Below are 15,015 nucleotides of genomic sequence, written 5' to 3'. Positions count from 1 at the left end.
AGTTAAACCAGTTTTTCTGTGCACACACGTCTTCGTGGCTCTGCACCCACCCCCCCACCCTCCCGATGATGCTGCAGGGGAACTCAGACCACGGGCTGGGGCTGCCTCTGCCGTCCGCACAAAGGAAACTCCTGCCCCACTCACTTGCCTTCTGTGCTGGTGTGACTGGCTGTGCAGATGCCAGCGTGGATGGCAGCCTGGCCCCAGGGGTTGAGCAGAGGGACAACTGAGGCAGTCTGAGCAGGAAGTGATGAAGCAGCCCTGGCCAGCCCGCGTCCACGAGGCAGCTCAGCCTGCCAAACCCCCAGCCACCCTGCCCTGGGCCACAGGATGAACTGTGGCTTCCCAGGACTGGACCTCAGAGATGTCGCCCATTGCTCCCCTGCTAGGCTGCCCCACCAGCTCCGGGGCCCTACAGTCATACCCGGTACAGCTGGTCCACCTGGGCCTGGCATGCCACGTATGCTTCATAATCTGCAAACACCTTGAACCTGAAACGGGAGATAGGAGACTAGGCCACCGCGGTAGGTAACAAGCCAGAGACTGGCTAACGGGCCACCAGACTACAGCCACTCCAGTTCCCACACCTCGGGATGATGGCGTCTATCAGGCCGCAGAGTAGCTCTATGAGTAGTACTTCTGGGGATACTGTTCTATAAAAACCTTGTTGTAAGCGGTTTCTTTAAAGAAGGGATTGTAAGCAATGCATCGTCCCCTTGCGACGGGGGTGGGGCTGGGGGCTGGGGTCCCTTTGAACAGCACAGGCGGAGAGGCCTCCTGCTGACCCCACCTCCCAGGATGACAGCGAGGCTCTGAGCAGCCATCTGTTCCCAGGGCCCACCTGGGCCGAGACCTGGTGATCTATAGGGAGAGGATGTGGTGGACAAAACTGTAGGACTTAGGAACAGGGAAATGCAGACAATTCATGAAACCATGAACAATGTTTCCATGATCACAGTCTGAGCCAGGGTCACACTCCTAGCCCTGTGACGTGTGGGGCTGCCATTTGGTCTGACGCCTGCTCACAGCCCTCACTGAAGAGCAACAGAGGAAACCAACCCAAAGGCAACCGAGAGTGGAACAGGTCAGTTCTCAGCATTTAGCAGATTCAGCTCTTCCCAACAGGGTGGAGCAAAGAACCGTCAAGGAGGACAGGCAGCACTGCTGACCTGCAGGGCCGTTATAACCACGTGTAGACACATTGTAACAAAACATTAACTACGTTGTAATTTGTGTCACAGGGTAATTCCACTTTAACCACTTTGCGCCACACTGCCCAACATCTGCCTCAGCTGGGACTGTGAAGCACAACCCCCTGCCCTACCGCCTTCCAGAAGTTTCTGGGGCATCCTGCCCACACCACCGTTTTCTCTGGGGAAGAGAGGGCTCAGGAAGAATTGCCTCCACCAGCCCCACGAGAAGCCACCTTCTGCTCACCATGCCCTTCTGGGGGGCCAACCAGTGCCGGTGAGGGTGGACCATGAGCTGGCAATCCCTACCGCCAGGGTGCCCCAGGCTTTAAGCACCTGCAGAGGCCCCTGCAGGCCCTGGTTGTGGCTGAGTCGGTCCAGGTCAATGGTCTGAGCCTCTGCCTGGGAGGCTGGGCTGGGAGGCCGGGGGTCACCCCTAAAGCACAGCCTACCACCCACCAGGAAGATGACCCACCTGTGTGACCTGCCGGTAGGGAGGGACATAAGAACGAACCTGTCGTGGTTCAGCAGCATGTTGACAACATCCCTGAAGCAGTGTGGATCCTTGGGAGAGAAGAAGCCGCTGCTGATCTGGTCCAGGGCCTGCCTCAGCTCGGGCAGGCGCTCATAGTACTCTCTGGCATTGTACCTGCAGGGAGGGGGGGGCCAGGTGTCAGCCTCTGCGGGCAGGGGCGGCGTGCCTGTATGGGGCACGCACCCCTGGTCCCAGATGGCTCCAGGCCTGGGAGGCCTGCACTGGCAGCCCGGCCACACGCACTGCTGGGCCCTGAAGAGGCAGCAATGCGCCCGACATGCAGACTGAATCCCAGGGCTCCCGGCTCACAGAAATGCGGTTACTGGAAGACGGGGGCAGGCTGCCTGAGAACCTGCCTGCTGCACGCCATCTCTACCTCTGACCCTGCTCCCTGCCACCACCCTGCCTCTTGGCGCCATGACAATGACCAGCAAAACCAGGTGTTCACCTGTAGGGCCACGGCTATCAGGGAGTCTGGGGGGTGGAAGCATGTGAGTTCCCAGGACAGGGGATAGGGCAGAGAGCCCAAATGAGAAGCAGGTGGAAAAGGACACATGCGGGAGTATGCTGCTCTCAGGCTGAGCCATCTGGCTCACTCTCAAGTGTGACTTTAGGTGACATTTGGGTTTTCACTCAGCTGGTCCCTGAGGCCTCACCAATTTCCCTGAGAACTTTTAGGCAGTTAGGCAATCCTGTCTTTTCAACTGTTGCTCAGAATCAAGCTGGGGCCAGACTCAAGAGTATCGGAGGTCATGAAACATGAGGAAAGGCTGAGAACGTGTCAGAGACTAAAGGAGACAGAAGACCTGCCGTCAAAACACGGGGGTGCCCTGGATGCGAACCTGGGACAGAGAAGGATATTCGTGGGGAAACAGTGAATGAAGCATGAACTTTAATAAATGACACTGCACCGCTATTGGTGAGCTCATTCTGACCATGCACCACTCTAGAAGATGTAAGCAATAGGGGAATTAGCAGAAGGGTCTACAGAACTCTGTGCTATCTCTGCAACTCTTCTGTAAACCTGAAATTATTCCAAGACCATAGGGTTACTGTACAGAATCTGGCCAGAGAATCTCAGCAGTAAGCCAGCCCCAAATCCCCACACTGGCCCAGAGTGCTCAGGGCTTTCCCTCCAGAGACTGGCGTCTTCCGCCCTTTTAAAAACTCTCTCTGAACCCACAGACTAGGCCAGCGGAGACCAGCACAGAGCAGCCAGCTGCCGCCCAAGCCAGCCTCCTGGGACAGCCCATGGGAGCTCTGGACGGGGGAAGCTCGGCCACCATGCCCACAGCCACCCATCCACCAGGCGGGACTCTCCCCCAGCAAGTGCAGGCCTGCCTCCCAGAGCCCTCTCAGCTCCACCCCACTCCCACCCCCCATGCGCCAAGCAGTGCCCAGGATGCTGCTGTGCCCTCAATGGCAGAGGGAAAGACACACACCCTTTCTGGTCCAGGGCCTCGACATCCTCCACACGCATGCCAAAGATGAAGAGGTTCTCAGTGCCGGCTTCCTCGGCCATCTCCACGTTGGCGCCATCCATGGTGCCAATAGTGAGGGCCCCATTGAGCATAAACTTCATGTTGCCTGTGCCCGAGGCTTCGGTGCCCGCAGTGGAGATCTGCTGTGACAGGTCTGCCGCGGGGATCACTGCAAGCAGGTGGACGAGAAGGTACGTCATCACAGGCTGCTCACAGCACAAGAGCAAGGGGAATTGTGTAGGGATACCACATGCCCTCCTCCAGCCCATGGCTGGTGTTTCCAGAGCGGGCGCCACCTCCTGTCCACTCCAGGATGGGCCTGAGCCCTGCAGCTCACTCCTGCTGGCCTGTAAGGGCTTCCGTTCCTGATCCAGGGCCATCTGAAGCCAAGATGGTGACTCCTGAGAAGACCCAAGGTAGCAGAAGACCTGTGTTCTGAAAGCTTCCAGGGACCAGGCCCAACCATCGTCTAGGGACCTGTGGTTCTGGCTTTGGGCGTTATCATTCCCTTTTACCCCATCAGTAGTTCTGTCTCCTGCCATCAGCCCATAAGGCTCCTCAGGGCACTTAAGAATCTAGACTCTTAAAGAACCAAAGAAGTAGGACAGTGGGGTGATTTCCTTGTCTTCACACGCACACAAGTCCCCCTATGCTGTATTCAGACTGGGCAGAGCCCGCCATGATGACCACCCAAATGCTGGGCCTTAAGGCTTCTCCCAAGGCTAGGCTCCCTGTGGCTCCAAGGTATGGCTACTGGGAGAGCTGCATCGTCCTACTCTGCCTTGGCATCCCTGCCCCCACGTCCTCCTCGTGTCCATGGAGCTGATGTGGCTTCCCCAGCCCAGTGGCTGGCACTCAGGGTCAGCAAAGGTCAGAGTCCAGCCTTTGTTCAAGGCCAAGGACCAGGGTAGGGAGATACGGGCATCTCCAGCCCCCATGAGCTGACGTGACAGCAGACCCTCTGCTGCAGCAAGTTCAAGAGCTGGGGAGCACTTGGGGGATCCAGACCCTGGCTCTGAGACTCCACACCAGGAACCCCAAGGCCGGTTCTAAAGGTGCCCAGGAGCCAGCTGGCCCCAGAGAACAGCGAGGAGGGGGGAGTTCCAGGAAGCAAAGGGCTGTAAGGTACATCAGAAGCTCAGTGAAGAACCACAGTACTGACCCTGAGCCGTGTATGGTCTGTGACAGCTGAGGGACCAGAGACCGTCTGATGACCCAGCCGAGCTGGCCTGAGAGGGGAGAGAGTTATTCAGTGCAAAGGACAGCAGCTGGGGAGTTACAGAAGTGCCTACTGCTCTGAGCCAGGATTCCAGGTTCAGGTTTTCCAGGTTCCTGCCAGGGCCTCAGGGAGTGGCCAGTTTAGAAAGCCCTGTCCAGGGATCCCTGGGTGGCGCAGTGGTTTGGCGCCTGCCTTTGGCCCAGGGCGCGATCCTGGAGACCCGGGATCGAATCCCATATCGGGCTCCCGGTGCATGGAGCATGCTTCTCCATCTGCCTATGTCTCTGCCTCTCTCTTTCTCTCTCTGTGACTATCATAAATAAATAAAAAAATTAAAAAAAAAAAAAAAACACAAGAAAGCCCTGTCCAGCTCAGGACAGTCACACTCCAAGGCATATTTGGCTGCAGGAACTGCCCCAGATGGCAGCAAACACCCTTGAAGGACAGTCCCAGACTAAACTTTCAACATGGGGTGGGACACCAGGCCCCAGCTGCCTTGGAAGAGGCAGATGCCAGCCCAGATCGGAGGCTGGCAAGGCCCTTGAGAGCACACAGATGCTGACAGCAGAAGCATCCTCAGGGGGTGGGAGGAGGAGGCCCACCCTGGAAGCATATCCTGCCAGCAAGAACAAGCTGGAAGAGCAGGAAAGAATGCTGGGGAACAGAGAACAGGAGAGGAGCAAGGTCACAGTAAGTGAGGAAGGATAGAAACAAAGGATGTCCGTGGTGGACAATCATTTTCTGCACTTAGTGATGGGCAGGGAGGTCCCCCAAAGCCTTTCACTGCTAGAACCAAGGTCACCGCTGGCCAGAAGAGCCTGGTGGCCAGGGCAGCATTCATCTGCCTGACCAGCAATGACCACCCATTTCATACTCAGGCAGGAGCGGGCTTTCCTGTCTCATGCAGCCCCCCAGGGCCTACCTTTCTCAGCCAAAGACACTCGGTAGTTCTCCAGGAAGATCACTTTGAGCCTGTCACCCACAACAGGATCATGGTTGACTACGTTGCCGATGGATGTGACCAGCTTGATGATCATCTTTGCCATGTGATAACCGGGGGCCGCCTGGACACAGACAGGAAATTTAGCATGAACACACTTGTGCTCAGGGCAGCACAGGGTCCTCAGAGGGTCCCGGGGCCCGTGCTGATCTGTGGTCATGCTGGGCCGGGGGCTACCCACCACATGTGCTACCTCAGCCTGTGCTGAAACCTGTCAGCCTCAAACCTGTTCTGACTCGTCAGTTCTTTAGGAATGAGATCAAAGGAGGAGGACTTGTAGAACTACCCACTTCTCAGAAACCAGGAACTAAGGAACATACTAGGACATGCCAGACAGGTGTCTGGGGAAGACACACAACCCAACCTCCATAGCAAATCAGTTGCAGACAGAGGATGCAGGCATGTGGGAAGCTCCCGATGATGAGATTCACCAGACAGCAAGCAGTGGCCAGCTTAGGCCCTTGCCAGGGTCCAGAGTCAAACAAACTGCTCCAGATACTTAGGACTTTGCCATCTACATGTGAAGACCCTATCGTGGTGGTGGTAGAAAGAGCCTGTATCTGCGGTGGTTTGGGAGGAAAATATCATTGGGAACACGGGTGAAGCATTTACAGGTGATACTACATCTGGAACCAACTCTTAAATGGTCCCAAAGGGGTCTGGGATAGGTGTATGGATACTATTACCATTCTTTCTACTTTTCTCCAAGCTGAAAAATCTTAGTAATGAATATTTTAAAAATTGCTGGAAAGCCCACACCCTGGGCTGAGGAAATGGCCAGCGCTGGGAGAGGGCTGGGAGCCAAGGAGGTGTCCCTCGTCTGCTGGCCCCAGGCAGGTGCTCAAACCTCCTGTCCACCCTCATGTGTGCTTCAGCTGGTGGAGCAAGCTGCCCATGAATTAGCAACACCCCACAGTGTCCTCATGTTCTCTGATGATGCTGAGGCTTTTGGGGAAAAGTGGCAGAGGATGGGGATACCGGCCCTAGAGCATGGAGAGGAGACCCACTAAGGAGTCACAGCAGCATACTGGGACTCCACGATTGCATGTCCAAAAGCATGCACCACTGTGAACACAGGAAATAAAGCTAGGCTGAGCTCCCAGCAGCTGCACATCTGGCTGATGGAGCAGCCAGCAATCTATGCCCACTCAGCACACGAGTGCAAGGCAGTCAGTGGGCAGCATGCTGGGGCCTAAGAGCAGGCACAGGTGCAGAAGAGTGGTGGTTATGCAAGGAATGGCACAGCCCTATCAGATGGAAGGCCAGCAAGCCCCCTGGGGCTGCAGACCTCCCACTTTCATGTGCTTGGCAGGCAGGGGGCCCATGCAGCTCCCTCCTATTGCTGAGCTGATGGACACTGAGTCACCTCAGTCCACAAACACACCTGGGGAAGTAAGGACCTCTGGTGTTCCATGTGTGTGCTGGCTCTGAGCCATTGCAGTGTCCGGCCCACCAGGGAACTGGCACTCAGGTTAGGATAAAAAGCATGGTGGTTTGTGCATTCAAGTTAAATACCAAGCAAGGAGCAAAGAGGACATCACCTCACCTTGCCCCCAATCATGATGGTCCTGGGCACAAAGGCCTTGGCTGGGTCCTTCTTTATTCCTGCAGGACAAATGAGAGATTAAAATAAGGCACTAAAGCCTGACAAAGCCCTGCTCTGGGATGTGGTGTGCCAATCAGCTTCCTGTTGGGGGTCAGAGCAACCCCAATACAGGTGGTAGGGTACAGCCAGCGGGCCCCTGTGTGTCTGCTGGGAACTCTTGCTTACAAAAAGGATGTAAGCCCCCTAGATTCTGCATTTATATCCCACTTTGGTGAGGGAGGAGCCCAGGAACAAACTCTTCCAAAAGACTCACAGGAAAAGCTGTACCTCTGTTCCCACAACAGCACAAAGCAGGAGGGTGGCTTGGGTCTAGTCCCTGGCTGTCAAGGCCTCTGCACATGATGGATACTTGGAAAAGAGGGGACTCTGGGATCATAGAATTGGCACCGCCACCCCTTGAGGGGCATGAGTGAGACCCTGAAACTCTCCTGCATGGGGGCAGCCAGAGGGTCAGGGCACAAGCCCCTGGCCCTCAGTGTATAACGGAGAGGTGCCGAGGTGTCTACAAAGAGGGGTGAGGCAACTTTGCAGCGCATTCACCAGAGGTCAGGAGCCAACCAGAGCAGTGAGAATCATGGCTGAGCTCTAACCACAGACTCCAGGTCCTACCAAGAACATGGCTGTCCCTTAGTTCTGAAATTTCCCACTTCCGGAAATCAGACGAACAATGGGGAAATGAGGAAAAAACAAAACACAACTTACATTTTCACCAAAACTCAGAAAAACACACAAACTCCCAAGGTGGGTGGGATGTTGGGACCCAACCCCCAGGGGAGCTGTCAGCAAGGCCGGCCGGCGTTCTGGGGTAGAGGAAGGCAGACCTCACCTGGGCCTCTCCCCTAGGGAAACCTGCTGGGAGGGTCCAACATCCTAGGGGCCAGAAGTCAGGGGTCAGGGCAGACGGCCTCCTGCCAGCCTGGGCTTGGGGAGACAGAGGAAGCCGGTGGCTGCCCTGGGCTCCATGGAGCCCCTGCTGGTAGCCCTGGGCGGTGCAGATTCAGCCAGTAACAGGAATCTGCCGCTTGGCTATAGACGAGAAGGGGAACAGGCCTCCCTGTAAGAATCTGCAGCCCGCGATGGCCATCAGCTCATCCGCTCCAAAGAGTCCACAGCGTCCAACCAAGATACCAGGAGGCTAGGAAATGGCAGTGCATGAAATGAGAACCCGCAGGACACAGAGGTGAAAAGACGCCGAGAGGGAGACACTAAAGCACACACACACACACAGAGGATGGAAACAAGAAAAGCGGACAAGATGGCAGAAAAGGAAATTACCTTTGGTAATGTCTGGAGAGAAATCAAGAGACAAGAAGAAGATAGGTAGAAGGAAGCCAGCACATACCTCGCTGGAGTCTGGGAAGGAGGAAACCAAAATAGTGGCACCAAACAAATGTTTAAGATACCCTTCAAGAAACCTTCCTAGAGCTCTTTGAGGCAGACGCGGTTGCAACTACCGCAGAGCCTCAGACGCCCAACTCCTGTTCCTCACTCACTGCCGTTCACTCTCCCCAGGGAACAAGTTGGGCAGGAAGCCACTGGGAAGACACCCAGGGAACCAAAGGTGGCCAATTCACCGAATTAGAATTACTCTAACCAGCTGCAATGTAAAATCTTTGTAATAGGTATGTGTTGACTTCATCAGAGCACGAAGGAAAAGAATCTCAAAATGAAGGACCAGTTCTGATGTCCACCAAGACTCTAAGAATTGCTACAAGAAAAATTCCGTGTGGTGAAGGTCCTAAAACTTGGGATCATTTTCAGATGAGGATCCACAGGTGACCCACTGATCTGAGACTGTTAAGCAGATTACCTCCATCAGTACTAAGCCGAGTTGAGGTTGAAGTCACCACTGCGATGCTTAACTCAACCTTTTTGAGAAATTGAGAATCTGTTGTTTAAAAAAAAAAAAGAAAGAAAAGAAATAAAAGGAAGAAAAGAAAGAGAAAGAAAGAAAGAAAGAAAGAAAGAAAGAAAGAAAGAAAGAAAGAAAGAAACCTTCCTAGAAATAATACAGGACCTCAGCCAATGCATTCAGAATGCCCTGAGCATCCAGGAAAACTGACCCACAACACCTGGCACAGAGAGTCAGCACATGCACTTGACACTACGACATGCCAATGTCCCACCCTCTGGACAGTGCAGGGACAGACCTAAAAGATGTTCCAATAAAGAAAGTGAAGCCTAGTATGTCACCTGCAAACTGTCCTACATGTCCTGAATAAGCAAGAACTCAGAGTGCAGTTCCCACGAGCGGCTGGAGTAAGCCAGAGGGAAATCCAAGCAGAAGGGCAAAACAGAACAGCTTTGCGAAAAGGACTGGTGGTGAGCACTGAATGTGTTCATCCACAGAAGAGACAGAGATGGAGTTGGGGACAGGGACAGCAGCACAGATGACGGGGTGGAAACGGCACAAGCCCCCAGCTGCCTGCCTGGTACAAGAGCGGGGCTTGCAGGACCCAGAAGCGGCCCATACAGAGAAGCCCACAGGCCCACACAGAGAGCCTAGGACTGCGTGGGAGGGAGGGCAGGGGTGCCCAGCCACTCACAGACAGGGGACTGACAGGGTGGTTCCAACAGAGGCCCAGGCACACTGCTGGGAAACTGGAAAAGAAAAGGCAGAAAATCCCAACCACCAAAGAAAACCATAGCAAAGAAAACAAAACAAGGCCTCTGTGAACTGCTACTTCTGGCCAGGGAGGCATCGTGAAGTGCCTCCTTCAGCCACGTGCACAGATGGGCCCTCACCTGGGGCCTTTCCTGGACGGAGGGAGGCAGGAGCATCAGAAACACTTAACCGGAACATTATCTATCCTGTTACTTAACTGTCCACACAGAAGCGGCTTCCTCCACCTGACCAAGTCTTATTTACGGATAATGGGAGCTCTGATGTTCTTGAGAGGAGCTTTGTATCTTGAAAAGAGCATTTGTGGTTCCTTTGGTTCTCAAAATTGATAGTCACTGCGTTAAATTACAAAATTCTAAAATCAAAGTTTTTCCCTAAAGCTTTATTCTATTTATAAACCTAGTGAATATTTATATTCACTTGTAGGGGCTCTTTGATTCCTATTTGCTCTTGTAACTGAATGCTGCTGAAATAGTTTAAGGTACATGCATAAAGTAACATGTCCTATTTCACTTTTGGTAAACATACTTTAAATGTCTCTAGCAAGTAAGAGCTTTCCAAAAAACTCAAGACAAGTCTAAGAGCTAACAACTAAACATGAACTGAACACTAAACTGAATACATCAACCAGCCCCTGAGCCCTGTGGGGTGACCCCAGGGACACGCACGGTTGTACAGTGTGATGATGTGCAGGCAGTTCAGCAGCTGCCGCTTGTACTCATGGATCCTCTTCACGTGCACGTCGAACATGGACGAGGGGTTGATTTTCACCTTGTATTCCTTCTCCAGGAAGGCAGAGAACTTCAGCTTGTTTTCCTGGGGAGAAGAAAGGACAAGGATGCTCCAACCCCCTGAGTCCTCAAGGTCAGGGCCAAGGGGACATGTCTGTCCCTCATCCAGCCACAAAGCAGAGCAAAAGCTCCTGAAGGCCTTCCGAGGATGGGGGGATCGGGCAGGGAGGCTGAATGTGGGCGCACACCAGGAGCGGCAGAAATATACGGGAAACTAGACCAAAAAGCAAACCTGCACAGAAGCAGAAGAGTAATAAAAGCAGAAGGAAAGGGAGTTGTGAGTGTGGTCTAAAGGGACACACATGGGGCAGGCAGGGCGTGAAGACTCAGATGAGGGACTATTTCTGGGTCATGATACCATGTAGCAGCCCAGCCAGAGAGGCAGGCTCAGGAGAGGCCACGTTCTTGGTCATGGCTGCCACCTGTCAGGTTTGGAGGGCTCCAGGGGCCCCAGCTGGTCTGGCTGCGAGGCTGGCTGCCCTGGGAAGAGGCTCTCGTGCAACCCACTGGCATGCTGCGTGCAGAGATGCCAGGACGGGCTGGACTCTCGGAGTGCCTCCCGTGGATGAGCATTTCCGGCAGGGTGTGAGGCAACGGTGTGCTTGGGCCGCTCTAAGATCTGCACCTGCCTGCCCGCCTCCTCGTGACCTGAGCACTGAGTGGGGTAGGTGGACTTGGTAGACACCCGGGTCTGATACCCAGGTGATACAGGACTGCTGTCCCACACTGGGCCTACCTGCTTCACCTTGGCCACATCTCTGATGAGTGCCTCGTCATCAACCAATGGCAGCAGCTTTTTCAGCTGGCTCAGATCAGTCAGGAAACCCTCCCCGATTTTCTGCAGGATCATAAAGGGACACATGGTTTCTGCTTGTTGTGGGACTCACCTGGAGACTGTCTTCCCATTTTGTCATGCCTATCTCTGCTTTCCTCCCTGGATCTGCTCTGGCTTGGCCCCAGGCCTGCTTCTCTCTTACAACACCTGGCTGTTAGGAAACACCTCCACACCATGGCCACAACCACCAGAGGCCACCCTACCCGGGGGTATCTCTCAATCAGACCTGGGCCTGCTCCCAACCAGGACATTGCAGTCTGGTCAAGCTCAAACATCCCCAACAATCATGCAGACCCCTTGTCTTGTCCCCTTCACAGACACACCACAAACATGAGGGACCACGGGGGGCCAGTGGCTCCTCACCCAACCCCAAGGCCGGCACCGTCCAGCCACTTCCTGATTGGGTGGTGGGTCCAAATGCACCTCTCATCAAGTCCCCAGCTAAGTCTCCCTGTTGCTAGTTTAGGATAATAAGGAAAACTCCTGGCCTCCAAATGCCCTGGTCATCTCCAAGGCCTTGTCCTCCTCCTGCCTGCCTCACCAGGTCCCGAGCACTGCTGGCCTTCCAGGTCCTAGACCACAGCCCTCCACACAAGGAGAGATTCAGTCCTCCCAGCTCCCTCCTGTTAGCCCTTCGGATCTGCACTGTGCCATCCCGTTTCCTTTCCCAGGGACGCCTTCCCTGACATACACAGCAAGGACAGGCAGCATCCCTGTGGCAGTCTCTCTCCAGACGCCACCCTGCAGCCACCCACTGTGTTCTCAAGGCAGCACAGCACCTGGGGTCACTGACTAACCATCCAGCCTGGCCCAGTGCCTCCCAAATCTGACCCCACACGTCCCCAGCCAAGAGCCACTGCTGGTCAACACATAAAGGAGTGATCGCTGTCCCCTTGGCACCTGCTGGTGATGGGCAAGAGCTGAGGTGCTACCTGTGCCCACAGCTGCCTGGAGACTCAAAGGCAGCTGGTCTCACCTCCACGATGGTGTCGGCCAGCCCCGGGTTACACAGCAGCAGCCACCGTCGGGGTGTGATGCCATTGGTCTTATTCTGGAACTTCTCTGGCTCCAGCTCATAAAAATCCTTAAAGCTAAAACAGGAAACAGGCAAGGATCACAAACCCTGTGTTTTGAATAAGGTGAGCAAGAGAACATAAGGAAATCCCCTGGAAGATCATGAAGCTTCTGTTTTCTAAAGGGCACAGAGCAGTTAGCATTACCGCATGCTTTGAGGACAGTGGGCCCACAGCACATTCAAAGCACTGCACACCTGGCCACATGGCGATAAGCACAGTGGCGGCAGCATGGACGGGCCATCTTCCACAGTGACCATGACACTGGACATGTGTAGGCTGCAGAGCCTGAGAACCAGGGTTTAGTTTCCTCATCTGTAACTGGGGACACACCCCACTGAGAGCTTTGCCATGGGAATTAAAGACTCAAACACACAAAACCCTTGGGTGAGCACTAGGAACACAGAAGCCCCACATGGACAGAGCTGCTTGGCATCTACCTGGTGCTCACGGAGGTGCTCCATACACGTCTGGGTCGAGGATGGAGGGAAGGAGTTCCAAGACTATAACCCGCCAAGCAAGGGTAGGGAATTCCTCCTTCCTCTCGCTGATGAGCCCTGGCTCTTCCTGCCCTAACCTCCATGCTGTCTAGGCATGGGGCCCTTGTCCCGAAGGGGGCACTTCTGGCACCTGACTAGCAGTGATGGAGGGAGAGGACACAGAACAGAGGTGGGCACTGGTGACAGAAGGCTCCACACCTCAACATCACCCGCTGAGCTGGCGGCCTCAGTGTCTCTAGGCACCCACTGATACATCCTACGCAGTTCGGTCAGTGCCCCTGAGGGCAGCAGAGCAATTGTGCCCCAGCCACTGCAGCTAATAGTCCCCAGAGGCAGATGTGGGGTTGGGAAGGAAGCTCAGGGCAAATACTGGCCCCACTCACACAGACTGCTTCACGATCTCTGAGTGGATCCTTGCCACGCCATTGACCACATGGGACCCGATCACACACAAGTGGGCCATGTTAATCCGCTTGCAGTCCCCCTCCTCGATCACAGACATCCTCCGCAGGCGGTCCACATCCCCGGGGAACAGGGCAGCCACGTGCTATTGCCAAGACAGAGAGCTGTGAGCAGGAGGCCCACGGGCCCGTGCGGCAGGTTCCACCTCCTCCAAGGAAATCCTGAGGCTGCTGCACCCCAGATGTGCATTGGAGCTCCCAGGATGCACCTCTCAGAGCCCTGAGTGCAGGAGGAAGCTCCTCCCTGCTGCCGCCACCCAGGGAAGAGCCTGAGCCGACTGGGGGACTGGACTCAGCAAAGCTGTCCTGCCAGTTAGAGGGCCTTGGTGCTAAGGTGTGCCATGTGACTCACAAGGAAAAGACAAGAGTGCTGCCCTCCTGGCCTAGGCAGGGTTTAACCACAGCCTGACCAGTTGTGAACAGCTACTTTTTTTTTACCAAAAGGTGAAAAAAACTCAACTACAAGGGCTCCTGGGTGGCTCTGTCAGTGAAGGGTCTGTGCTCAGCTTAGGTCATGATCCCAGGGTCCCAGGATCAAGCCTCACATCAGGTCCCTGCTCAGCAAGGAATCTGCTTCTCCCTCTACCTCTGTCCCTCCCCTCACTCATGCCCCTGCTTGCTCTCTCCCGTAATTAAAAAATCTTTAAAAACACAAAAAACAAAAAACTGAACTACAACACATCAGGATTCTAAACTACCCTTTTCTTTTTCTTTTTTAAAGATTTTATTTATTTATTCATAGAGACAGAGAGAGAGGGGCAGAGACACAGGCAGAGAGAAGCAGGCATCACACAGAGAGCCTGACGTGGGACTCGATCCAGGGTCTCCAGGATCACGCCCTGGGCTGCAGGCAGCGCTAAACCGCTGCGCCACGGGGGCTGCCCCTAAGCTGCCCTATTCTTGTACCATTCTGCTGTCTCCAGGCAACAGAGATAAAACAGATGCTGCTTTGTTTCCAAATCACCCAAATGCCACTATGATGTCCTAGGACAAAGGCATTTCAGGAAAAGATACATGTGAGGCCCCACTCAGGAATGGTAACATTTTAAAAAGACTTGAATCCACAACTCCCACATACACTGCAGGGGTCTAGGTGTGGGGACAAGCCATCAGCTCTGCCAAGCGACTGCCCTGGGACTCCAAAGTCCTCTGCTGGGCAGAGGCTATTACGGCATGTGTCCCAGGTCAGATGACCCCATGTGGGGGACGGGAGGACCCTCCACTTCTGCCAGGTGCAGGTACATCCCACCATCTCCACCCTCAACGACAGGAGGGGTCATCTGAGGGGCAGCACCCCCAAGCTGCCACCTGCACCCTTGATGCTCACATCCAGATGTCTCTGGTTGATGGCATAGATGATCTCCAGGTGCCGTGGCAGGAGGTTCTCAAACATGGACACAGGCCAGCGCTCCAAGGCCTCAGGTAACACAGTGTGGTTGGTGTATGCACAGGTCTTCTTTGTGATCTCCCAGGCCTACAACATTCCAGAACATTCCAACGTGTTTTCTTTAGAAACAGTTTTTCTACCAGCTGCCTAGGCAAGGGGCAAGTCCAGGATCAAAGGGAGATGTTCAGATCCCACCAGAAAGGGGCCCAGCCAGCTGCATGTCTCTGTCCTCGGGGGCCTGTCTAGAACCTTCTCGAAGCCTACAAGTGAGCCCCATGCCTTTCGCATTCCTGACATGACTACGTATGCTCTAT

At 54.5% G+C, this 15,015-nt stretch overlaps 1 protein-coding gene across 1 annotated transcript in view; it reads right to left on the bottom strand.

Moving 5' to 3' along the window:
* PYGB (glycogen phosphorylase B) overlaps positions 1-15,015 on the bottom strand; it is a 59,529-nt gene that overhangs the window by 2,114 nt on the left and 42,400 nt on the right. The window contains exons 10-19 of the mRNA XM_055320877.1: positions 14,642-14,788; positions 13,237-13,400; positions 12,257-12,371; positions 11,182-11,283; positions 10,323-10,470; positions 6,972-7,030; positions 5,348-5,489; positions 3,168-3,375; positions 1,705-1,839; positions 425-491 (exon numbers count right to left, since the gene is read on the bottom strand). Coding sequence (XP_055176852.1) covers positions 425-491; positions 1,705-1,839; positions 3,168-3,375; positions 5,348-5,489; positions 6,972-7,030; positions 10,323-10,470; positions 11,182-11,283; positions 12,257-12,371; positions 13,237-13,400; positions 14,642-14,788 — 1,287 coding nt within the window. The remainder of the gene's footprint in view (positions 1-424; positions 492-1,704; positions 1,840-3,167; positions 3,376-5,347; positions 5,490-6,971; positions 7,031-10,322; positions 10,471-11,181; positions 11,284-12,256; positions 12,372-13,236; positions 13,401-14,641; positions 14,789-15,015) is intronic.

The sequence above is a fragment of the Nyctereutes procyonoides genome, unplaced genomic scaffold (genome assembly GCF_905146905.1).
Source record: "Nyctereutes procyonoides isolate TBG_1078 unplaced genomic scaffold, NYPRO_anot_genome, whole genome shotgun sequence".
Taxonomy (NCBI): Eukaryota; Metazoa; Chordata; class Mammalia; order Carnivora; family Canidae; genus Nyctereutes; species Nyctereutes procyonoides.
This window is presented reverse-complemented; position numbering and strand designations above follow the sequence as displayed.